Here is a 26,749-nt window from a genome sequence, read left to right as displayed (position 1 = left end):
GTGGGTATGGTGCATTGAAAGATGAACTTATTCGCAACCACATTGTCGTCGGAGTCTGCGACAAAAAGCTGTCAAATTTTTTACCAACAAAAGATGACCTAACTCTTGATCAAGAGGTTCAATACGCTAGGCAGGCCAAACTTAGGAACCAAATTGGGCTATAATCCATTCAGATACTGAGGCTTTGGATGAACCTGTTGGGTAGGCCCAAAGGCAGCAGACGTGCTTATTCGATAGCCCTCCAAAATGGGCAAAAGGGAAGGAAACCCTACAGCAGCCATCTCAAGGTGCTTATGCTGCAGTGCTAAAAAGCAGCACAGAAGGCAAAATTGCCCAGCAGGGAGTGCAGAGTGTTTCCAATTTTTAAAATCCATTCATGGGATGTGGGCATCGTTAGCTAGACCAGCATTTATTCATCCTAATTGCTCTTGAGAGGGTGGTGGTGAGCTGCCTTCTTGAACCCCTGCTGTCCATGTGGTGTAGGTACACCCACAGTGCTGTTAGGGAGTGAGTTCCAGGATTTTGTCCCAGAATCAATGCAGAAAGATAGGGCCCAATGCAGAAAGATAGGACACTTCAAGCAGTTCTGTAAATCTAAAAATGCCATTAAAGGAAGAAAACAACAGGATGTCTGTGAAACTCATACAATTCAAGAAATTGGGAATAAGGAAAGAAATGAGATTACAGATTTCCTAGGAGAAGTAAAGGATCATGAACAAGACTTTTTGTCAGTCACTTTGGAAGTTAAAGGCTTTAAAAAATGACTTCAAACTTGACACCAGGGCCGTTCTACAGCACTGGCCGATCATTTGAAATGGCTTAAAGCATTAAACATCCAGCCATCAAACATTAAGTTGCAAAGTCCACATGGCATGGATCTTCAAGTAAAAGGACAGATAACCACCACTCTTCATCACAGATTATTGAGACCCTCTATGTCATCTACAATCAATCAAAGCATATCTTTACTGAGTGAAAATGTGTGTGTATAACAGGGCATTCTGGAAGCCTTCTTCTTTATTCTTTCATGGGAAGTGGGCATCACTGGCAAGGCCAGCATTTGTGGCTCACCCTTCAGTACCCTTGAACTGAGTGGCTTGCTTGGCCATTTCAGAGGGCAGTCAAGAGTTAGCCACATTGCTGTGGGTCTGGAGTCACATGTAAGGAGGGCAGATTTCCTTTCCTAAAGGCATTTGTGAACCAGATGTGTTTTTACGACAATCAATGATAGTTTGCTGCTTTGTCCTGGATGTCACGGTCACAATCACTGAGATTAGTGTTTAATTCCAGATTTTATTTATTGAATTTAATTCCACCAGCTGCCATGGTGGGATTTGAACCCGTGTTCCCAGGGAATTCACCTGGGCCTCCAGGTTACTCTGCCAGTGACATTACCACTAAAGCAGGACAGCTTTGGTACCTTTCATTAAGGAATTTCCAAAGTTGGGTGCAAAACAGACAACTTTCAATTCAAAAGCAGTTGCTGAGATTTACTCACTGAGCAGTGGATCATACTCCATCACAGAGACATCATCCACTGGAACTTAGGAGGATTTTTCGGTTCTTTTTGAAGTTAGGCCAGAAGGTGCGGGAACAGAAGGCACTGCAGCAGATGGTGGTCATCCACAAGAGGACCTTCTAGATTGAGGCTGGCTCTTTCCTAAAGAAGGTTATTAGAAAGAAGCCATTGTAGCAACAAGTGATCCATTGGAAAATGAGGTCCTAGAGATTGGTACGCCTTTTGAATCTAATGCCGAAGCAGATGAAATCTCTGTTGCCTTCCTTGAGGAGTCAGCTGTTTGCCGTTGAAGAACAGAATTCGTATCTTTGTCCTACCAAACCCACCAATGAGATGCATTGTATATCCATGGCTGACCATAGTCAGCTATCCAGGGAGAACTAAATGTTTGACTCCAAGGTAGATCGCACTGCCAGAGCGTCGGTAGAGCCTGTCTGCTTGGGTAAAAGTAAGTTTACGCCCATACTTCAATCTGATCAGAAAGTCACCCTTCCACTAAAGTTGTCCTTCAGTGCAGAAGCAGAGGCCAAAACTACAGAGCTTCTAGGTCCTATGCAAGAGGAATCCTATACAAGAATTTTGTCTAGATTTAGTTCTGGAGATTCATTCCATTTCCAGAGATGCTGTTGTCTTATCTTCTTACACTGACACAGTCACCTCATTGCCTACAGTGGAGCAGCTTTGCACTGAAGCAAGTGTGGCAATGTTACCATAACCTGCAGAAAGTGAAAGTAGTTTCCGAAGTGTTGTCAGATCCTCTTCATATTCTGCAATGTCTACAGGAATTTTGTTGTTCATCTTCACATGACCCCATGTATCCACAATATGCTCTCAGCGAGCCAAAAACACTGTAGGAGATTGAATCCCTTTTGACAGTGACTTAGAGGGGGAAGGGTAGGAGTAGGAGTTGGATAGAATGTGTAACAGTAAAGGAGGTTACAGAAGTTCAAAAATGTAATGTAATTAGTTTAGGAAATAGTTTAACATCGTTATTTAAAAAGTTGACGTTATACTTGGTGGGGGCGGGATGTGTAATAGTTATGGTAATGAAATAGTGATGTGTATTATGAGGACGTAACAGTGACACCAGCAGTCATGTGCTAGAGACTCGATTAGAAAGAGGGAATAGTCTGTACACAAGAGAAATATACTTACCTAGTAGCTTATCATGTATATAGTGTAAATAAAGTAATTTTGAAGAAACCTAGCTGAGTCAGACCTGAATTACTAATGAATAGAGGAAAACATTCCGCCACCTTTGTCTCCGTGCTCACTTCTTTGGGCAGGAGCCCTCTCCCCGTTCAACGGATCCTTTTGCCCGCCTCCAATATTCTCCCTCCACCTGGACCCCTCCCTCTGGATTCTTACCTTCTCTTGATCTTTTCATTGAGAACTGTCGGCGTGACATCAGTCGTCTCAATTTCTCTGCTCCTCTCACCCACTCTAACCTGTCTCTCTGAACCTGCTGCACTCCGTTCTCTCAGGTCTAACCTTGACATTGTCATCAAACCTGCTGACAAGGATTGTTGTCTGGCGCACTGACCTCTACCTCACAGAGGCTGAGCGTCAACTTGCAGACACTTCCTCCTACCTCCCCCTGGACCATGACCCCACCACTGAACATCAAGCCATTGTTTCCAGGACTGTTACAGACTTCATCTCCTCTGGAGATCTTCCTTCCATGGCTTCCAACCTTAAAGTCTCCCAGCCTTGGACGGCCCACTTCTACCTCCTACCCAAAATCCACAAACAGGACTGTCCCGACAGACCGATCGTGTCAACCTGCTCCTGCTCCACGGAACTCATTTCTTGCTATCTTGACTCCATTCTCTCTCCCCTTGTCCAGTCCCTTCCCACCTACATCTGTGATTCCTCTGACACCCTACATCATATCAACAATTTTCAGTTCCCTGGCCCCAATCACCTCCTCTTCACCATGGACGTCCAATCCCTCTACACCTCCATCCCCCACCAGGATGGTCTGATGGCTCTCCGCTTCTTCCTCGAACAGAGGCCTGAACAATCCCCATCCACCATTACTCTCCTCTGTCTGGCTGAACTTGTTCTCTCATTGAACAATTTCTCCTTAAACCCGTTTCACTTCCTCCAAACAAAAGGTGTGGCTATGGGTACCCGCATGGGTCCCAGTTATGCCTGTCTCTTTATGGGGTATGTGGAATATTCCTTGTTCCAGTCCTACTTCGGCCCCCACCCACAACTCTTTCTCCGGTACATCGATGATTGCTTCGGTGCTGCTTCATGCTCTCGTCCGGACCTGGAAAAATTTATTAATTTTGCTTCCAATTTCCACCCCCCCATCATTTTCACATGGTCCATCTCTGACACTTCCCTTCCCTTCCTTGACCTCTCTGACTCAATTTCTGGTGATAGACTGTTCACCAATATTCATTACAAGCCTACCAACTCCCACAGCTACCTTGACTACAGCTCCTCACACCCCGCTTCCTGTAAGGACTCCATCCCATTCTCTCAGTTCCTTCGCCTCCGTCGCATCTGTTCTGATGATGCCACTTTCCAAAACAGTTCATCTGACATGTCTTCCTTCTTCTTTAACTGAGGTTTTCCACCCACGGTGGTTGACAGGGCCCTCAACCGTGTCCGGCTCATCTCCCGCGCATCCGCCCTCACACATTCCTCTCCCTCCCAGAACTATGATAGGGTCCCCCTTGTCCTCACTTATCACCCCACCAGCCTCCGCATTCAAAGGAACATCCTCCGCCATTTCCACCAACTCCAGCATGATGCCACCACCAAACACATCTTCCCTTCAACCCACGGCAGCATTCTGCAGGGATCGTTCCCTTCGGGACACCCTGGTCCACTCCTCCATCACCCCCTACACCTCAACCCCCTCCCACAGCACCTTCCCATGCAACCGCAGAACGTGCAACACCTGCCCCTTTACTTCCCCTCTCCTCACTGTCCTAGGGCCCAAACACTCCTTTCAAGTGAAGCAGCATTTCACTTGCACTTCCCTCAATTTAGTCTATTGCATTCGCTGCTCCCAACGCGGTTTCCTCTACATTGGAGAGACCAAACACAGACTGGGTGACCGCTTTGCGGAACACCTTCGGTCTGTCCGCAAGCATGACCCAGACCTCCCTGTCGCTTGCCATTTCAACACTCCACCCTGTTCTCATGCCCACATGTCCGTCCTTGGCCTGCTGCATTGTTCCAGTGAAGCTCAACACAAACTGGAGGAACAGCACCTCATCTTCCGACTAGGCACTTTACAGCCTTCCGGACTGAATATTGAGTTCAACAATTTTAGATCATGAACTCTCTCTTCCATCCCCACCCCCTTTCCGATCCCCCTTTTTTCCAATAATTTATATAGATTTTTCTTTTCCCACCTATTTCCATTATTTTTAAATGTATTTCCATCCATTGTTTTATCTCTACCTTTTAGCCTATTTTGATCCCTTCCCCCCACCCCACCCCCACTAGGGCTATGTGTACCTTGCTCGTCCTGCTTTCTACCCTTGATGTCACCTATTAGCACATTCCTTAGATAATATCACCTCCTTCAACACCTCTTTGACCTTTTGTCTATGACATCTTTTGGTTATCTCTACCTATCACTGGCCCTCTATCCAGCTCTACTTATTTCCCCCCCCCCCACCCTTAAACCAGCTTATATTTCACCTCTTTTCTATTTTCCCTTAGTTCTGTTGAAGTGTCATACGGACTCGAAAAGTTAACTGTGTTACTCTCCGCAGATGCTGTCAGACCTGCTGAGTTTTTCTAGGTGTTTTTGTTTTGGATTTCTAGCATCTGCAGTTTTTTGCTTTTATCTTATAGGAAAACATTCACAGTATTGATTAGGACACAAGATAAACCACAAAGCAACCAATTTCTTTGCATTTGTATTCTTCCAGGCTGGAATAAGTGACATTTCTATCATCTCCGATTTAGCATAACTGCATAAGGGAGGTGACTGGTGATTTCTATACTAGGAGCAATGTTCCCTCTAATTTTTTTCCACCCATGTGCAGAATGAATTTTGTTATATGCACCAATACCAATGTAATGTGCAGATGTGTGCTACTAGCAGAAACAAAAAGCCTAGATATAATATATATTTTTGAAAATTTACCATAGGTATGCAAAAAGAAGAAAGAACATTAAAACAAGGGGTAATATAACAAGGTGCACTACTTAAGATGTTTATTTAATATGAAATCACATGTAAAAAATTAACACTGCAAAATTTTCAGTAGCCTTTTAGAATCTTATATGTATCTATTCATTTGAGGTATGAAACAAAATTATTCATCTTTTTGACACAGGAAACAAAATATTTTACCATTAATATTAAATGAAATAAAATAATTTTTACGCTTTCTTTATCCTTGAAATTAAAGATTATCTCTCTTCACTTGACACATGAAAAAAGCTTTCTATCTAGTGTAATATAAAAGCAAAAAACTGCGGATGCTGGAAATCCAAAACAAAAATAAAAATACCTGGAAACACTCAGCAGGTCTGGCAGCATCTGTGGAGAGGTGCACAGTTAACGTTTCGAGTCCGCATGACTCTTCAACAGAACTAAGGAAAAATAGAAAAGGGGTGAAATATAAGCTGGTTTAAGTGGGGGGTGGGACAAGAAAAGCTGGATAGAGGGCCAGTGATAGGTGGAGATAACCAAAAGACGTCACTGACAAAAGGAAAAAGAGGTGTTGAAAGTGGTGATATTATCTAAAGGAATGTGCTAATTAAGGGTAGAAAGCAGGACGAGCAAGGTACAGATAGCCCTTGTGGGGGTGGGGTGAAGGAATCGAAAAAGGCTAAAAGGTAGAGATAAAACAATGGATGGAAAACACTTAAAAATAATGGAAATAGGTGGGAAAAGAAAAATCTATATAAATTATTGGAAAAAACAAAAAGGAGGGGGAAAATCGGAAAGGGGGTGGGGATTGTCTGTGACGTCTTTTGGTTATCTCCACCTATCACTGGCCCTCTATCCAGCTCTTCTTGTCCTACCCCTCCCTTAAACCAGCTTATATTTCACCCCTTTTCTTTTTTTCCTTAGTTCTGTTGAAGAGTCATGCGGACTCGAAACGTTAACTGTGCTCCTCTCCACAGAAGCTGCCAGACCTGCTGAGTTTTTCCAGGTATTTTAGTTTTTGTTTTCTATCTAGTGTCATTGGGCCAAATATTCTTCTGGGTGAAGAGGCATGTTTTAGTGCAGCAATGGCCACACTTTCAGTTTGTCTTTTGGAGGAAATCCAATTTTCTTCCTCAATCCCAACCCCATGTCATTTTTCTCTGGCCTTTGTGTGGGTGAGGAATGCCTAGGGCTAGATTTTCCATTTAAAAATGGCGAGTGGGACCTGATTCCGGGATTCCTGCCCCATTCCCACTAATGGTAATTTTTGCCAAAGCGAGATAAGGATGCAGGGAGTGAGTCAGGAAAGCTTCTCCATGACTTGTGGTTCTTGGCCCCTCGGAAGAGCCATGAACCATAGTCTGGATTCAGAAACCTTTTGAAAGCTTGATACTAAAGGTCTTACTCATGCCCTCCAGCCTCTTGCCATGGCTCCTCTTACCATCCATGCCAATTCAATGTTAACTCATGTCCCCCAGCCACTCTCCATGGTCCCTCATACTCTCCATTTTTAAAATTTCTTTAATAGGCTGCAGGCATCATTGGCAAGGCCAGAAATTGTTGCCCATCCTTAATTGCCCTTTAAAAGATGGTGCTGAACCACTTTCTTGAACAGCTGCAGTTCATCTGGTGCATGTACACCCACAATGCTGCTGAGAAGAAAGTTCCAGCATTTTGATCCTGCAACAGTGAAAGAATGGTGATATAGTTCCAAGTCAGAATGGTGTGTTGCTTGGAGGGGAATTTGCAGATGATGGTGTTTCAATGCATCTACTACCCTTGTCCTTCCAGGTGGTAGAGGTCATGGGTTTGGAAGGTGCTGTCAATTAAGTCTTGGTGGTACTGTAGTGCATCTAGTGCATATGATACACACTGTTGACAATATGCTTCGGTGGTGAAGACAGTGACTGTTTAAGTTAGTGGATGGAGTGCCGATAAATCGGGCTGCTTTATCCTGGATGGTGTTGTTTGAGCCGCAGTAATCCAGAAAAGATGGAGAATATTCCATCATTATGCATGCTTGGTTGACAGGCCAGACCAATAAGAGCATTAGCTCAGCGGGGAATCTGTGTTGGCAAGCAAAGTGAATTGTTGACTTTGCTTGACTGACAGCTTTCAGTGGTTATAACAAGTTGTTCTTTCTGTGATCTCTTATTTTCAATATCTCAATGGTTATTTGGACAAGATTAAGAGGTGTGAAGTGTTTGAAGCCTCTGTATTTATACTTTAATGGTCTGCTTGACACTTTTATAGGGCTGGAGCAGCAGCAATTTTTTTTCTGAATGGCTATTTTTTCCCCCAACAGTTGCACATTTCATGAGTTGGCATTGTATTGGCATGCAGGGTATGAGGTACCATGAGGAGCAGTTGTGGGGGGAGTGAGGTGACATGAGGGGTGAGAGCTAAAGGGTCTAACTGCTTTTATTACAACTCAGACAAAGACCCAGAGAACTGAGGCAGGCTTTCTAACTAACTCACCCACTCCCATGGTTGCCTGGGATCTACTTTTGGGGTGGGTGGGTCATTGGGAAAGTAATGTGTGTTCGGGTGCTTTAAATTGAGGCAGGTCTGCCAAGTCATTAAATTTCCTGATCACCTTGATAGTGAAAATCCAGCCCACAGTGTGCAAACTGCACACCCACCCCTGCTGAGGTTGGGTTCCCCACTTTAAATGGAGGATGAAAATTGGATTTCTACCCGCACACCATTTTTGGTGATGGGAGGGTTTGGAAGCCCATTAAAAGCACGCACCAGGGCTACCAGTTTGTGAAGAAAATGGAAAGCCTGCTGAGGTGCTTGGAACATTCTGAAAGCTAAGTATAAAGCGTTTTCACACCTTCAAATGTCACTATTAGGTGCCTTATTGTAATGTAGGTCTGGTTTTTAATGCAGTGATTCACCATAGGGATCTGTCCTTTAAAGGTAAGTTAACTCTACGATTGACTAGCCTTGTGTGTTTGTTCGCATGCATTACTGTGATTTTCCAATGGAGAAAGCATCATAGTGCAGTGAAAATTGTTACAAAATGCTCTGTCAACTTGCGCTTCATCTTTTCTACTGTGATTTAAATTCTCCGGCTGATTTAAAACAAAAACTGGATTTTGCACTTGAAAAAAATCTGCGTTTGAAACAGAATTAACTACCTCTCCCTCACATTGTATGACAGGCACTCTGTTTTGAAATTGAAATGGGTACCCACTGTCTTTTCCTTCCCAGGGAGCAATCTCTTGCTTGGACAGCTATGGCCATTTTCAATGCTTGGCTGAGTGTCAGTTGCTAATGGGTTTCAGCACAGTATGTATCCCATTCATCTGAGAATGAATGACAGTTTCAAGAAGTTGTAGTAATAGATTGTCCCCTTGTTGATTCTGGTTTATTGGCACAGCTAATAGGATTACAAGCATTATAAAGTTTTTTTTCAGGTGGCAAAATGCATTTTTTCTCAGATTCAATGATATGGAGGCTTTTAATGGATGGTGAGAGGTTTTTGTTTTCCCCCAAGGAATGTAAAATATTTTCCATTGGTATTGCATGGAATCTGAGGATTATACATAGCGCATATTGGGTGAGTGTCTATGGAGGATGAAAGGGGCCGTAGAGGTGACATGGGGTGGCATGGATGATCTGAGGGGGCATGGAGCATACATGGGGGCATAGAGGTAGCATGTGTGATCTGTGGGGGCGTGGAGGATACATGGACACAGGGGTGGTGTAGATGAGCTAAAGGGCATGGAGGATACATGGGGTCATAGAAATGGCATGGGTGATCTCAGGGCACATGGACTGGCATGGGGGTGGTGAGGGAAGTGAGGAGTGAGATTTAGGGGATCTTTAAACACTGCTGAGAGCTGAGAAACTGTGTTGAAGAACTGAGGTGGGTCTTCTAAATGGCCCATCTTCCTACCCATGATCCTCACGCACTCTAGCGCTGCTCACAATCTGCACTGCGACCCTGAACCCGGTGTGAAAAGACAAAAATAGCATGTGAAGCCATATGTGTTGAGTTGCAGTTTGCGAGCCAGGGAAGGGTGTGCAGGTTGGTTTTCCTGAGCCCAGAGGAAGATATATTCCCTTTTGTTGAGACACATAAAATTAAACTTTTTTTTTCATTTTGACACAAGAAAGAAACTACTTTATTTGCTTTCTTGATTTCCTGATTTTAACTGTGACTACAATCCCACTTCAGATGTACTTCATGGATTTCAAAGGGCTTTAGGACATCTTATGATCATGAAAGACACTATAGGAACCCAACTCTTCCTCTGTCTTTCACCATCTCAAAACCTCTTGCTTTCCTTTTCTCCCCGGACAATATTTTCTCACTACAGGTATTTATTTCAACTAAACCTTCTTCTTTAGTTCTTAAAGCTTTATGATACTTCAAATTTTTTTCTAGTCCCAAATCTGTACTTTTCCCATCCACTTCTCCATTGCTGTATTTACCCTCTCCACAAGCATATTTACGGCATATTGATTCGTGCAAAGACTGTTCTTCTATATAGCTTTTCCTTGTTACAGAAATCACTCCATTGCTGTAAGAAAGAAACTCTTCCCTTTTGCACCAATGCTGCAGCTACACATTCACCTTCTTAATGTTCATCTCCTTAATCTATCTAGTGTATGGCACAGGATGCAATTGGGAGGTTACCACACCTGTGGCCTTGTTTTTCAATTTCATGCTCAATTCCTTAAACTCCCTCTGTCAGACTTCAAATGTATTTCTTTCTTTGTCATTGGTTTCAACATAGGCCATGACTTCTGACTGATCTCCCTTTCCATAAGTTGTTTTAGCCATTCTATATCACGGACTGCTAGATCATATTTCATTTGTGCGTAATGCTGTTGGCTGTCAAAACAAAATCATCATTTACCACTGTAAAACTAATAGTGGCACAAAATAAAAGTTTATTTGTATTTTATTTCATCCACATTTGAATGAAAATCAGGCAGGTTCTACAACAGGCAGACAATCCACTCTCTTTGGTGGTCAAGACAAAATTTAATTTTACTCACTACTCTCCATTTTTGGTGGTCTATAGGTTTGGAATTCTCTCGCCCTTATGACTTCTAATAAAGTGAATGCTTTGCTATCACATTTTTAAAAATCAATAGTGTAACAATAAACGTAGAAAAGTGCAGCAATTGCACATTGCTTCATCTAACCGGTGGATGGAACTTGTCTTTGTTGAAGAACAACTACTCAAATGTTGTCCGGATCATTCTGAGAATTAATAAGGACCTAAGCTGCTGCATGTACATAAGCAATTCAAATCTTTCCCCCCCTCCTCCACTATGCTACAGTTGGTTGTTTTGTTGAAGACCTGATTCAGTAGCTTGGGGAAAATCTTCAACACAGCAGATGGATTCAAAATCTTTGTTTTTTAAAGAAAAACATTTAATTACATATGCTCTTCATCTTAAAAAATGAAGAGTGGTTTTGCAGTTGGTGCCAGCTAGTGCTACATTTCTTCTCTGTGCTGGTCTTCACTTGAGAACTTCAAACAAATCTTCATCAATGGGAACTTAATGGTCAATGGGAATTGAAGCAGCATCAATCCAGGGAGCGATGTCTGTAACTTGGTGGCACGGAGAGTGTGGGGGGTGGGTGGGGGTGACCTACCTCCCCAGTCGGGATCTGAAGTTGCAGCCACTCCAATTCAGTCAGAAAGCTGATCACACCCCCTGACTGTGAATTGCAAATTCTCCACCCCAACACACACAACATTTCTGCAAACAGCGGTGGCCTTCACTCTCAGCAGAAACTTTATTTCACAAGTACTTTTTAAAATTCTCTTGTGGGATGTGGGCATCGCTGGCTAGGCTTGCCCATATCTAATTGCCCTTGAGAAGGTGATGGTGAGCTGCTTTCTTGAATCACTGCAGTCCATGTGGCGTAGGTACACCCACAGTGCTGTTAGGGAGGGAGTTCCAGGATTTTGACCCAGCGATAATGGAGGAACGGTGATATATTTCCAAATCAGGATGGTGTGTGGCTTGGAGGGGAATTTCCAGGTGGTGGTGTTCCCATGCATCTGCTGCCCTTGTCCTTCTAGATGGTAGTGGTCGTGGGTTTGGAAGGTGATGTCTAAAGAGCCTTGGTGAGTTGCTGCACTGTATCTTGTAGACTGTACACACTGCTGCCACTGTGAGTCAGTGGTGGAGGGAGTGAATGTTTGTGGATGGGGTACCAATTAAGCGGGCTGCTTTGTCCTGGAGGGTGTCAAGCATCTTGAGTGTTGTTGGAGCTGCACTCATCCAAGCAAGTGGAGAGTATTCCTTCACACTCCTGAGTTGTGCCTTGTAGATGCCGGACTGGCATTGGGGAGTAAGGAGCTGAGTTACTCGCGGCAGGATTCCTGGCCTTTGACCTGCTCTTGTCAACCCTGCTCTTCTTCCTCAACCTCCTGCCCCTGGCTTAATTACTTTTCCTATCCGATTTGAGTTGAGGTGTTGGCGGGGAAGGATGTCAGTGTGCAAATAACGTGACATCAACAGAGCCAAGTGTTGCTGCGTGGAGCTGTGGGTCTGTTTGGGCTGAATAATAAACACAAGTTGTTGCAGAGGATATGTGTGGCTGTAATAAGTAAGGATGCAGCACTTAATGGACTGCTGCATGACCAGAGGTGTGCAGCTTAGAGGGAACATTGACCAGAAAGGGGGGTATATTGTGTTCTTTCTCACCAGAGAGAAGCAGTCAGAGCTTGCACATGGCTTTGCCAGGATATTTCTCCTGTTTTTATTTTAAATTAGGTTATATTATTTCTATTTTCATCTTTTGATATTGTATCCACTGATCTGTCTCCCTGCTAAATTTTGAAGCAAAGTAATTATTTAATATTTCTGCCATTTCACTCTCACTGCCTCTGATTTTATCTGCCCATCTCTCAGTGGTCCTATTGCCATCCTGATTTCCTTTCTTTATTTTTATGCCTGGAATGTTTTACAGTTTTATTTTATGTTCCTTGATTATTTAATTTCATAGTTCCTCTTGGCCTTCCTAATTGTTTTTTTGACCTCTCTTAATTTCTTCTTTTCTCCATTGTCATGCTCTCCTCTACTATTAATCTACTTAGTGTATTGCCACTTTCCTTAAGTTCAGTTTTTCCCTTATGCCATTATTCATCAACGGTGTTTCATTAGTGTTTAGTTTGTTCTTTATTTTTTTTCCCTGGACTCTGTTGAACATTGTTTTAAATGTTTCCCATTCCTGTTTTACATCATTGTTTGCAAATAATCTTGTCCACTTCATTTTCCCAAGTTCTACTCTCAATTGCTCAAAATTGGCTTTTCTCGATATGTTATCCCTCTTTTTGTTATGCTTATGTCCTTCTCAATTAGTACCTTGAACCATACCATATTATTCTCACTATTATCTGGATGTTCTGCTACTTTTACTCCTCTTATCTCCCCTTGAGGGAAAGACCACTCTCCTTCCTTCACTAGTATGGCTGAGTTGAGGAACATGTAGCTTGGAAAACTGCAAATGCCTTGGGGTTGTGCTGTTACAATAGCCTGTATCAATGCTGTGTCTGATTTGGTTGCCTACTTCCAAATTCTTGAGCTTGTGAGCATTGAGACGCATAGCTTTCATGACACTTACCATGACAAGGACAAAAACAAATAATGTGTCACATGTTCTGCTGCTTGGGATGTAAATGTTCAAACTTTTCTATTACTTGAATGAACATGAGGCAATTGAGATCTGCTAGATTTTTAATTTTGTTAGTTAATAAGTTGAAATAACCATTTCATGACCTTTAACATTTTTGCTCTCAGTCACTTTGGGCTTTGTGTGACAGGTGATTCGACTGCTGAAAATTCCGTTCTGGCGCAGCATTTTTCTAATGAGAAACCTGAGAAGCAGGTCACCAGACAAGAATCACCAGTGGAGGAGGCAGAAACAAGTGTAGGTAAGGTAAACAAATGTTTAAAGGTAAAGGAAAGTCCAGAACTTTTCTTTTATACTACTCTCCTTTTTGTAGAAGAAAATAATATAATTATCGTCAATTTCTGGGCAGATTCCCATGCCAGCTGCGTTAAAAAAAAGGGGACTCTGTGATTACACAGAGCCTTTTTGGGGCACATGGAGATACCTCACCCCGTTTCATCAAAGGTGCCACTAGAGTGACACAGCAGGGAAGAAATTCCAGAGCTTGGTGTCTCGACAACTATAAACATGGCAGTTAATGGGACGGAGGACATTAAATATGTGCAAAAGGCCAAAATTGGAGGAAGGCAGAGACCCTCATAGGGCTGGAGTAGGTTATAGTGACTGCCATGGAGCCATTTGAACACAAGAATGAAAATTTTAAATCAAGTTGCATTGTAGATCAGTGAACACAAGGATGATAGGCAAACATGCCTTGGTATGAATTCAGATAGCAGAGCTTTGTATGAGCTTAAGTTCATCAAGGCTGAAAAACTGGAAGCTGACTAGGAGAGCATTGGAATAGTTGAGTCTGCAGGTAACAAAAGCATGGATGCTGTTGGGCAGCAAGTGGCTGAGAAAAGGGTGGATATGGGCATTACTATGTAGGTGGAAGTAGGCATCTTGGTGATGGAGAGATTATGGGCTTAATTTTAACTTTGCATGAGTGGATGGATTTTGAATGTTTTAAGTCTTGCCCTATGGATCAGAACTCAGCTCACGGTCAAACAGGATGCCAAGGTTGTGAACAGCCTGATTTAGTCTCAGATGGTGGCCAGGGAGGATGATGACATCAGTGGTGGGAACTCAAGACAATTATTGTAATCTTCCCAATGTTTAATTGGAAGAAATTTCTGCTCATCCAGCACTGGACGTTGGAACAACACCCCGAATAATGAAAGGAAAGGATCGAGAGGGATAGTGGTGCAGAAGAGCTGAGTGTTATCAGCATACATATGAAACCTGGCATGTTTATAAATGATATGGTCAGTGATATATATCAGGATCGAGATGAGAAATAGGAGGAAATCAAGGTAGATCCTTTGGGGAAAACAGAGGTAACAGTGAAGTACTCACCATATTGAGACCACTCCCCCTACCTAGATTTTTCTTCCCCCTTTAGCAATGAGGTTGCTCCCAGACATCTCATGGAAGCCAATGCTGAGGTTTCCACATGAATAATGGTTAATTGTGCAATGTAGCAGAGGGCACCTAGCAACACAGGAACTGTACAACACCTTAAGAAATAGAGAGGGGGACCAAATAAATAAGACAAGAGAAAAAAGCAAAAGTATTGGGAACGAGGCAGATAAACCAATTAAATTTATTGAAGCATGTATGGCAGAACAAGGCAAAGGGAGTCAAGCAAATAGAAACAGTATATCACATAGCACAGGAGCAGGCCTTTGAGCCAACAAAGCCTGTGTCACTATTTTTCTGCACGTGGTCTAATTTGTTTCTACTGTTCACTGCCCATAGCCTTTAAAATGTATCCTTTTCAAGCAATTATCTAATAACTTTATTTAAAAGTGCTTATAGGACTGGATTTTCATGGAGTTGGGGAGACTCCGTGGAGGGTTGAAAATGGCAGCTGGGACCCAATTCCAGGATTCTGACCCCATTCCTAGAGTTTCTCATTTTCATTAGAGCTTTTTAAGGGTGCAGGTTGGTTCAGGTTAAGAACTTCACCCTGCACTCCCGACCTGGCCAGCTACATTGGGGGGATAGGCATTTCCTAGCCCTCCACAATTTTCATGGTGTTGGACCAGCTTTTCAAAGAGCCATGGTTTACAACACCCCAGAGGTGTCGTCAACTATAGTCTGCATGATCGGAGCTTTTGAAAGCTAAGATTAAAAGGTCCTCCCCATGCCAAGATATTCCCCCATCCACCACCATTGTCTCTCAAGTCCCCATGCCAAGGTATGCCCCTCAACAAACCCCTATGGCCCCTCATGCCATGAAATGGCACTTCCATGTCCATTCAACTACTATAAACTGTATAGAACTAATGAACTCTGTAATGACAATAGGATGTGTAAAAAAATATTTTAAAAAGTAATTCATTGATAACTTTCCACTTTCCTTAAAAAAATCTCCTTTTTACTATAGGCCAATAAAAGTGTCAATCATCCAGACCATTTAAAATTTCAAGAGCAGAAACTGCAAGCACTTGAAACCTCTTTATCTTGTGTAAATGAACATTGTGCAATTGACAGCATAGATCATAGAGCCAGAGCTGTCAATCAAGTATTTTTTTTCCCTGGGGCTCAGGTGCTTTAGCACTCTAATGGATGTCTGGGTCAGTATTTTCCTAACCCAATGTACACACAGAAACACACACACGTACACACACACACATACACGTTACTAGCAGGGATTGCTGGATTACAGTCAGTACAGAATACCTGACTGAATCCTTTTTAAATTTCCAACACAGGTGCTGAGACCACTTATGGTGTCCGTGCCTTTGTTCTGGCTGGGATCATCCAGCTTTGTGCTCACTAGAGTGGAATCATCCCAGATTTGCACTAAGTGTGGTAGCGAGCGGGAAAAAGGATGTTTTACTTGCCGGCTGCAATGGTGGCTTTTCTCGCCGTATTGTCCCAACGCTGCCTCATTAATCATGCATTCCCGGGAAACACGCCATTTCAATGGTGGGCGGGCTCTCATTTGGCCGCTACGCCCTCAGCTCACCTCTTACTCACACCAGGTGCCATATTTAAAGTGCAGCCGTGCGCACACCCCTCAGTGCTTCCAGCCTAGGATTGCTGCACAGAAGACATGGCCCCAAAAGGCAAGAAGACTGCAGTCCCCAGGTTTAATAACGCATCCATCGAGTGCCTTTTGGATGCCGTGGGGACTCGCCATGATGTCCTCTACTCCCCCTCTGACCGCAGGAGGGGCAGCAACCTCACCACTCTGGCTTGGTAGGTGATGGCAATGGCGATCAGTGCCAATGCCACACGGAAGTGGTTGGCCATTCAATGTAGAAAGAGGATGAATGATCTCATCCATGCTGCCAGAGTAAGGCAACCATTTCATCACTCTAGACTCACACTCAAGCCCGTCACACATTCACTGGCATCTCACTCAAGGGACATCACCACTCACTCTTTCACACACAACCTCACATCCCCATCTGGTCTCATTTCCTCTGGAGACTGCCTCCTCAGCCCTAACCATCTTGAGGCCACTTCCACAGATCAACTTGTGCCCCCACACATACCCTGGGATATCCCACTTCCCTGGTACAGTCATCGTCCTTCAGCCTCTTCCCTTGCCTGTGGTCACTTTTCCCCCTTCTCCAAGCAAGCCCTAGCCCTGCAACTGTTGAAAAGCCATCCTTGCCATACGGCTGGTATGGTAAGTAGAGATCTGTCCGTGAGCTCCCCTAAAAGTGATGTGGTGCTGTCTGCAAATTCTGGCGCTGATAACCGCGAGTGCTGCCCAAAGCAAGGTAGGCAAATAAACCTCGAAGTGCCAAACGCAGTGCAACTTGCCAAGTGCACACCTTATATATGCTGTTGTGAAACACAATGACATGCAATCACGCCAATATGCTCAGATGATCCAGAGTGGGGGGACGATTCCAGCGAGCTGGGTTTATAATGATATGCAGATGTATTACAATTTCCAGATGCCTGACGGCGGGAAACGTGGCCTGCCATTGACGGGCAGTGCGGACGATCGCAAACTCAGTTCACAATGTTGTGAAGCCGATTTTTGGCCTTGTTACCATATTGTCCACTCACGCCGCCAAACATGCCTGACGCCAATGGGCATAGAAAATTCTGCCATAAGAGGCATCTCTTTGAGTGTAAATCCACAATGCAAAACTACTTGTGACTCAGCACAACTTTCCAATGAATTGACAAAGTCACTCATGGATGCCAAAAGGCTAGACGACATAGGATCTGTAATAGTGTAGTAGTGATCTGCCTAGGGCTAGGTCCTCTGCTCATTTCTCCACACCTTGCAGTCTTGTGTTTTCCTCTTTAGTTGCTCATAGGAGCCTCCCATTTTCAATTTCAAGTTGTTCAGCATCATCATTCTCTTTCTTCTTTTTGGTTTACATCCTTCTAGGCTTTCTTCAATCACCCTTTTCAACAAGTTCTCATGCCTTAGAATATGGCCAAATCAACCTTGCTGCCTTTTCTTGATGATAGTCACTGATGATCTTTTCTCCTCACCATCTTGAGAACTTCTTCATTGCTCTTGTCTTCTCTCCAGCTGACCTGCTCTAACCTTCTCCAGAACTACATTCCACAACTTTCTCGTCTTTGAATGTCTGCTTTCCTCAAGGTCCACATTTCAGCCCAGTACAACAAGACACATGGTATGACATCGGAGATGGAATGGGAAAAGCAAGTAAATTGTTCCCCTGTCCATCCAAGAACTAACAAATCTGAAACTGGATCTGAAACCGATTTTCTGGCAGGACATCAATTGCTCAAATACTTCAGCCACCGGGCCAAGGTTTATTTTCTCATAGAAATAATTATAGCGATGTATTGTTGTAACCACTTAAATTTGTTTGAATTAAATTCTACCATCTCTGTAGATGAGCGTATCCCTGAGGATGAAAACTGTCTGAGAAATCTTTCACCAATCAAAGAGGAAAAAGGTGAACAAGGAACAGAGCAACGTGCTGTCACTCCATTTGGAATTAAGAGAAATTCCAAGAAAACAGCGGGTCCAGAGGAAAGGTAAGAGCAAAGCATGTCTCATGCTGAATGTTCTTGTATAACATTAAAAGCCATTCATTTGTATGCACTTCTTCTTTGTCATGTGTCTTTTCTGTGTCACTATTTAGTCATACCTGAAGTAATAACTTTCTTGCACCTGGAGTACCACCTGAGTAACTTAGTTTGAAATGCCTGGAGGAATGGCAACTTATAATTAAGTACCTTACAGTCAATGCAGTCCTATCAATGGTACCTATTAATTTAATCTGCAAGATGATATGATCTGACCCCATCTTTTTTATGGGCTTGCTACTCAGATCTGCTCTGCTCTTCCTGGCTGTATTCCTGTACCAAGCCCTATTAGAGATGATTGAGTTGTTTGAAAGCATGAAGGGTTTAGATAGAATAACTAAAGATAAACTGTCTCAATGGCTGAAGGATTGATACCTGAGATTGATACAGATTTAGGATGATTGGCAAAAAAAAACAGATTATATGAGGTTAAACCTTTTTTATTCAATGAATGATAACATTTTGAATGCACTGCCTGACAGTTTCATTGTGACTATTAAAGGGAATTGGATAAATACTTGAAGGAGAAAAAAATGCAGGAAGATGGGAAAGAGCAGAGAATGAGACTAACTGGATTACTCTCCAAAAGAGCTGAAAAAGAGTCAAAGGACCAAACTGATGCTGCATTGTCCTATGATTCTAAAACTGGTCTTGACCGTAAAACATAGCTTTCTTCGCCTGCAGCTCAGCGTCCATTCTTGCTGACTCTCTTCATCGCCCTGGCTCACACCTCTGTTAGCCACATTGTTGTGTTACTCCCCCAACTTAATGGGGTCACTTTCTACAAAATCTTCCCATCTCAAGGCCTTCTATCCATGCTACTCCTCTGTTTTCCGCTACTAAGCTGGGAACTAATAATTGACTTTTAGTGCTATAAGGACTTTATGAATAAATTATTATTGCAAATTTTGTGCTGGGAACCAGGTTTACTTATCATCCTGTGGAGGTCAGGTGCCAAGGTGAAAAGGTCCTAACTGAAATCTTGGCAACATCTGTGCTTTGTAAATGTTCAGTTCTGAGCACATCTGCTATCTCATTTCAAGGCCATCCAGCTCCAATTCCATATCCCAACATCATGTTAAATGATTCTGCTGGTGTGCTATTTACAGTCCTTGGGGTTGATGGACAGCCATATTTATGGTCCCAGATGTCAGATTTGCGTTCAGATTTCAACCTTTTGGTTTAATTATCTCCCAGCATTTTCTGATATCCCGGGCCAGAGATAAACTAAAATTCACCTTGGCCTTGTAATTCCAGAGATGTTAGGCATGATCAGTTTACAGATTCTCACTCTCATAACAGATAGTTTCCTCATGAGGTGAGCTACCTAACAATAAGAACCTTGAGCTTGGGACACAGTCACAAACTATTTGGCTCCTGAGCTGACTGTGCAATATGTAGCTGGTACTCAACCTCTTCCAGGAGTTCAAAATCTGCCACTTGTTTCTTTTCTTCTCTAGCTAGGCAATCATTGATATGGATAATATGTACAAAATTGTTTATATTAATATATAATAGAATTCAAACCCATTCTCTTAATACACTTTAAGTCCAGCACTGGTGTTGCCAAAATCAGATTACCCTACCTGCAAGGCATCCATGTAGGGTACAGAACATAGCAGCACATGTCTGATATTAATAGATTCATCATCCAGATATTAACAGTGTCAACACACAGACTGATAGAAATGAATTTGCAGGCCTGGGCACATTTTCTTACCTGGCTTACCACCACCTAGTTATCAGCCCTGACAATTTGGGAATAACTTTTTATGCATCTCCACTTTCCTTTCTAATCCAGCGGGGCTAGGAATAATTGGTGATCGCTAGGGCTCACAACTAAGTGGGAGCCTCAGGAATAAATGCAAATCGAAGTTTTGAGCCATCATTACAGTAGAAACAGTAGATACAACCAGATTCAGTAAGAAACAGAATTGCTGCACGTGCCATTAAAACATGGATAAAAGTAGGATATCATTTGATATCAGGTGTAGTCTCATTTAACTCATTTTTCATCTGAGATGTTGATGTCAGAATTGGATTCAGTGCTTACAGTGTTTTCAGTGCTTTGAAGAATGGTGCATCTCTTGTGATTTTTGAACTGCGCTTAGCAGTGATTGTTGATTCTATTCTGTTGGTCACAACAAATAGCTGGATGTCAAAGGGGGTTGTTTGCTTTCCAACATGACCATCACGTTCCACAAGCACTTTATCGCCAGGTTTTAGTGGTATAGTTCTAAATTTCATGTTTCACTCTGCATTTACTTTAATTCGGTTCTTTTGCTGTTGATTGTGTTCTCATACATATCGATCATTAGCTCCGGAAGCTCAGGAAGACATGATGATAGGATATTTGCATAGGTTGTGCAACGATGAGTGTAGCTGGAGGCTTTCCAGTAGTCCAATGAGGATTCACTCTAACTGTGAAGAAAGCAATACAACTCTTGCTTCCATAACTTGCTCTCAGCTGTAGCTGTACGTAAATCCTTTTTCAAGGTACACATAAACCTCTATACTTTATCATTAGCTCTTGGTGAACAAGATGTGATTTTACAATGAGTGAAACCCAGGTGGTTCACAAATTTACTGGACTCATCGCTGTTGAATGGGGATCCATTGTCACTTCTCACCGTTTGAAGGATTCCAAACAAGGCAAAAACCTGGTCAATTTTTGCGATGACTGCTTTTGTTAAAGTTAACATAACTATTTCCTTGACTGGGAATCTGCTGTAGCCATCAGTAACAGCAAGCAGGTGTTCACCACTGGGCAAATCTGTGAAATCAACGCCAATTTCACTTCATGGTCCTGGAGGTAGCTCAGACATCTTGACAGGATAATGAAGATTTGACATTGTGGTTACTCGATAAGGCAAACATCATTGATTTTGTGCTCTACCATGTGGTCATTTCCTTAGGAACAATACCATTTCCCTAAGGAATTTTTTGGTTTTGACGGTTCCTTGTGACCTCCATGTACTAAATCAACAACACATTCCTTCAGTGAGTGTGGAATGACAATACAGTTGCTGCATAACACTAGATCAGATGTGGTTGTAATGGTGAGTTCATTTTGAACATTGTGAAGACCTTGTAGCATGTGAACAATCCCGTTTTGTGATTCCATAGCTGTCATACATAATTGCAATGCCTCACCTTGTTTTGTTGCTGCTTTGATATCAGCTAGTTTTAGTGACTTTGGCACTGTTTAGGTTTACGTATTTAAAATGTTGCTCAGCAACCTTTTCCTCATGACTAGTAGGAATGACTGTCAGCAACGGATGACACAGAAGATAGTCTGATGGGTTGAACTTATTTGACTAATACTCAACATGGAACTCGTACTCTTGTAGTTTGGGTATCCAATGCTCTAATCGAGTGGATGGCTTTCTGTATGGATTGTTGAACAAGCTTACTAGTGGTCTATGATTAATTATTACTTCAAACTCACTCCCATACAAGTAGAGATGAAAGTGTAAGATACCTGAAGTGATTGAAAGTGCTTCTCTACAAGCATTAATGATCTGTTTGCCATCTCAATAATTGATGCATCGCCTGTCTTGTCTTTCTGCATGAGAACTGCACCTAAGTGATACCTTGATGATTTGTCTCTCTCTTCCTTAAATTATCCACATGTTTACGGATGATCCAGCCTTCCACCTCCATGTGGTAAGGTAGAGGCCCGGTCACCGCACTTATTTCACCCGGTAACCACTTTGGTCCTTCCCCGAAGTTCTTCAGATATTCTTGCTCCCCTGTGGTAAATTTCCTTCACGACTAGCCAGTCGTGTCTAGTTTTCTGGCTTCCTTGACTCCTTTCCACCTTCGCCTCTAAATTCGGCATTATTAAGCTCAATCTCATCCTGACATGGTGTTTCAACAATAACTCTGCAGGTGTGACACCTGTAATTGTATGAGGGATAGTCCTGTAATGAAAAAGAAAGCGTGCTAGCTTGGTTGCCAAGGAATTGCCAGTTGGCTTTTTCATGCCGATCTTGAACATTTGAACTGCCCTTTCAGGAGTTTGATGAAGGGTGGTACAGTGCAGTTTTCACATGAGTGATACTGTTGAGGCTGATAATCCTTTGAAACTCGTAAATGCCGTACCGTTATCAGAAATGACTATTTCTGGTAGTCCGTGAATGGCAAAACTCTGACTTAGTTTCTCAATTCTAGCAGCCAACTTTGGTGACTTCCACTCACGTACGTCCAACCATTTTGAATGAGCATCGACAATGAGCAGAAACATTGTTCCCAGGAAAGGTCCAACGTAGTCAATGTGTAACCGCACCCAGGGTCTACCTGGCCACTCCCATGAATGTAACAGAGCTGTCACTGGCAATTTTTGCAGTTGCCGACATTGCACACAGTGCTTTACTAACTCTCTATTTTGCCATCCGTCCCAGGCCATCATAGATAGATGCATGCTATGGACTCGAAAAATTAACTCTGTTGCTCTCTCCACAGATGCTGCTGGACCTGCTGAGTTTTTCCAGCATTTTCTGTTTTTGATTTAGAAAAGCATAGCGCAGTCAAACAGAATCAACATGGTTTTGTGAAAGGGAAATCATGTTTGACAAATTTGCTAGAGTTCTTTGAGGATATAACAAATAGAGTTGATAAAGGGGTAGATGTACTGTATTTGGATTTCCAGAAGGCATTCGATAAGGCGCCACATAAAAGGTTATTGCACAAGATAGGAGCTCACGATATTGGGGGTAATATATTAGCATGGATTGAGGATTGGTTAACACACAGAAGACAGAGTCGGGATTAATGGGTCTTTTTCAGGTTGGAAAGACGTAACTAGTGGAGTGCCATAAGGGTCAGTCGTAGAGCTTCAATTATTTACTATCCATATTAATGACTTGGAGGAGGGGGCAGAGTGTAATGTATCCAAATTTGTTGACAATACAAAAATAGGTGGGAAGGCATGTTGTGATGAGGACATAAGGAATCTGCAAGGGGATGTAGATAGGTTGAGTCAGTGGGCAAAAACTTGGCAGGTAGAGTTTCATGTAGGAAAGTGTGAGGTCATGCACTTTGGTAGGAAGAATCAAAAGGCAGACTATTAGTGAAATGAAGAGGGACTCCAAAAATGTGCAGCACGGAGGGATCCAGATGTTCTTGTGCATGAAACACAAAAAGTCAGCATGCCGGTGCAGCTAGTAATTAAGGCGTCAAATGGAATTTTGGCCTGTATTGCTAGGGGGTTGGAGTTTAAAAATAGGCAAGTCTTGTTACAACTGTACAGGGTGTTGGTAAGGCCACACCTGGAGTACTGTGTACAGTTTTGGTCCCTGTATTTAAGAAAGGATATACTAGCATTGGACACAGTTCAAATGCGATTCACTAGATTGGTTCCTGGGATGAAGGGGTTGACTTATCAAGAACGGCTAAACAAGTTAGGCCGTTATTCATTAGAGTTTAGAAGAATGAGGGGTGATCTTATTGAAACGTACAAGATTCTGAGGGGGCTTGACAGGTTACATGCTGAGAAGATGTTCCCACTAGTGGGGGAATCTCGAACTAGGGGACATAGTTACAGAATAAGGGGACATTCATTTAAAACTGAGATGTGAAGTAATTTCTTCTCTCAGAGGGTAATGAATGTCTGGAATTCTCTGGCCCAGAGATTTGTGGAAGCTAGATCACTTCAAGTATTTAAGGAGGAGGTAGATAGATTTTTGAAATATCGGGGAGTTAAGGGCTATGAGGAGCTGGCATGAAAGAGGAGTTGAGGCCTGGGGCATATCGGCCATGATCTTATTGAATAGGGGGCAGGCTTGAGGGGCTGAATAACCTACTCCTGCTTCTATTTCTTATGTTCTTATATTCAATTTGTTTAGAGAAGTGCTGAATTCTTTGTTTCTCTTCATATTTTTCCAGAGGTACAAACTTTGACCTGAGGGTATCTTGTAGTGTGTGAAGGTCTTTCAACTGGTTTTCTTTTTCCCTTCGAAGGTTGCTCACCTTGTCTTGAGCTCTGTCATCAAGCAGGGTCTCTTTAATTTCCTTCTGCTGTTCATCCTGGTTTTAGCTTAAGGCAACCTGCATTTCTTCAGGTTGTTGAGTTCTTACACACTCCTTTTTCAAAACAGGAATGCTTCCAGCATCCTTTTGGAATCCCTATGGCTAATCAAGGTTGATTTCCCTTAGCCAATTTTGACCTAGAAGGCTTGGTCCTCTGCCTCTCAATGCTAACACTGGTAACTTTGCCGATTGGCTTCAGTAATGGATAGTTCCTCTGCTTATGCCTTTTACTTGAATGTCTTCATCAGAATATGTTTTTAGCTTGGCAGCTGTTTGTTCTAAGCTTAATTGATGTTCACCATTATTCAAATATCTGATGGTATGTTCTCTAATTACTGTAGAGGAAGCTCCCATATCCACTTCCATTCTAACTGGTTTGCCATTTACTTTCACTGTGACAAATATTGGTTCTGTCTTTCCAACTTTCAGATTAAACAACGAGTAAATGTCTGAATTTCTTGTTTCAGGCTGTCCTACATTGTAGATTTCATTGGGCTTCTTCTTTTGTTTACAAGCCTGTTTAAATCTTTCCTCATCATATGTCCATCTCTATGACAATAGTAACATTCGATTTTTTTAAACTGTCAATTGGTAAAAGACTGATTGTTTCCACCTCTATTAAAATTATTCTTCAATTTTGCTGCAAAGTTATTATTCTTCATTCTTTCATTATTCTTTAGCCAGCTTCTCGGTGGATTCCTACTTTTCCGCACCTCTTTTGGCTGAGGTTTTCTGCCTGATGTGGAGGACGGTGGCATTTTGCGCACCCTGTATTGCTTTTGAGTCCCTTACTGCACTTTCCATGGCTAGCACTATCTCTAGCGCCTTCTTGAAATCCAGTTTCATTTCGGACAATAACCTTTTCTGAATAGAGTCCTCTTTGACACCACATACTAAATGAGCTCTGAGCATGTCGTTCAGAGTCGTACCAAACTCACAATGTTCCATTAGCTGCTTCAAATTTGCCACATTGCATGCAATTGTCTCACCCGGGGCTTTGTTTCGCAAATTAAACCTGAACCTCTGTATCATGACTCAGGGCTTCGGTTGAAAGTGACCCTTCACAAAGTCCACCTATTCATCGAAATTCTTCGAATCTGTTACAGTAGGTGCCGTTAAACTTCAAATCAGACTGTAGGTTTTGCTCCCACAAGTACTCAGGAGGATTGCTCGCCTGTTTTCTCCTGTAATCTTGTTCGCTTGAAAAAAGAAAGTGAGGTGTTCTATGTATTGAGACCAATCGTCTGTGGCTGGCTCAAAAGGATCAATTCTCCCAAATTTTGGCATTTTGAGAGGGGATAGTTTCTTCAATTCTAATGGAGCTTGCTACTTATAATCCGTGGGCAATCTTCTGTTCAATCCTGTTTTATCCTCATCGCCAGTTTGTTGTAGGGTGGCTGAGTTGAACTATTAGTGATAGAGTTGACCTGCAGACACTTCTTGGATGGAAACATTAAGTTTATTTACAATACACTCAGCAGCAACTAAACGTGTACTTTCAACTCCAACTCTAACCTGCACTGACTGCTGAGGTAGCCCATTCTACTCTCCTATTGGTTGCCACAGATCATGTGACCTTACCTAACAAGTATAATTCTTAAAGGTGCATTACACACTAAATAAAACCATAATTACTACACTGTTCAACATGTTCAACATCACCAAAGTTACACTTGTTTGCTAGCTGCCTTGATCGTGTGCAATATTGGTTAATTGTCTTGTTTGCTTCTTGTTTAGCACATCAAAAGACAATTGTTTCATACATTGATTCTTTCTTGGGTGTGAATTTGGTTATTGGTGTATTTTTGCTGAGTCGTAGTCATTTCATCATGGGGGGTTGGGGGTTAGGGGGTGAATGGGGTAGGGAGTGAGGGTGAAGGGGGCTCTGCACTGATTTGCAGAACTGGACCAATGTTGCTGCGAACAGAGGTGGTCCTTCTAATCTAGCTGCTTCAGCATCAGCCTACCTCCATCTCTGCCTTTGGCCTGCTGCCTCCAGCAGCTGGTCCAACTCCAGGCTGTCCCCGCCACCCCCCAGAAAAAAATCCCACCAGCCAGTGCTGCCGGGATGTGGGAGGATGGCAACGCAGGGAAAATTCTTAACTCTCAGTTCCTACCTCCATGATGAAACTCTGGCCCAGCAAGCACCCATAAGCAGTTAGGTGACAATGAGCAAATAATCTGTTTTTAAGATGTTGAGGAATAAATATTGGCCAAGACACCTCGGATAATACCCCTGCTCTTCTTAGAAATATCTTATACTTCTACCTGAGAGGGCAGCAGATGCACATTGGTTTAATGTCTCATTAAAAGATAGCACCTCCAACAGAACTGGGGAAGTACCAGGCTTGTGTAAATTATCTGAAACATGAAATATAAAGCTTTC

At 42.6% G+C, this 26,749-nt stretch overlaps 1 protein-coding gene across 1 annotated transcript in view; it reads left to right on the top strand.

Annotated features, from left to right (window-relative positions):
* The window catches only part of LOC144689571 (uncharacterized), a 318,797-nt gene that overhangs the window by 73,839 nt on the left and 218,209 nt on the right, over positions 1-26,749 (top strand). Inside the window, exons 4-5 of the mRNA XM_078556753.1 lie at positions 13,448-13,558; positions 18,138-18,282. Of these exons, the coding sequence (XP_078412879.1) occupies positions 13,448-13,558; positions 18,138-18,282 (256 nt within the window). The remainder of the gene's footprint in view (positions 1-13,447; positions 13,559-18,137; positions 18,283-26,749) is intronic.

Source organism: Cetorhinus maximus, chromosome 14 (assembly GCF_964194155.1).
Source record: "Cetorhinus maximus chromosome 14, sCetMax3.hap1.1, whole genome shotgun sequence".
Taxonomy (NCBI): domain Eukaryota; kingdom Metazoa; phylum Chordata; class Chondrichthyes; order Lamniformes; family Cetorhinidae; genus Cetorhinus; species Cetorhinus maximus.
Note: the sequence above shows the minus strand (reverse complement) of the source record. Positions and strands in the feature narration are given on the sequence as shown.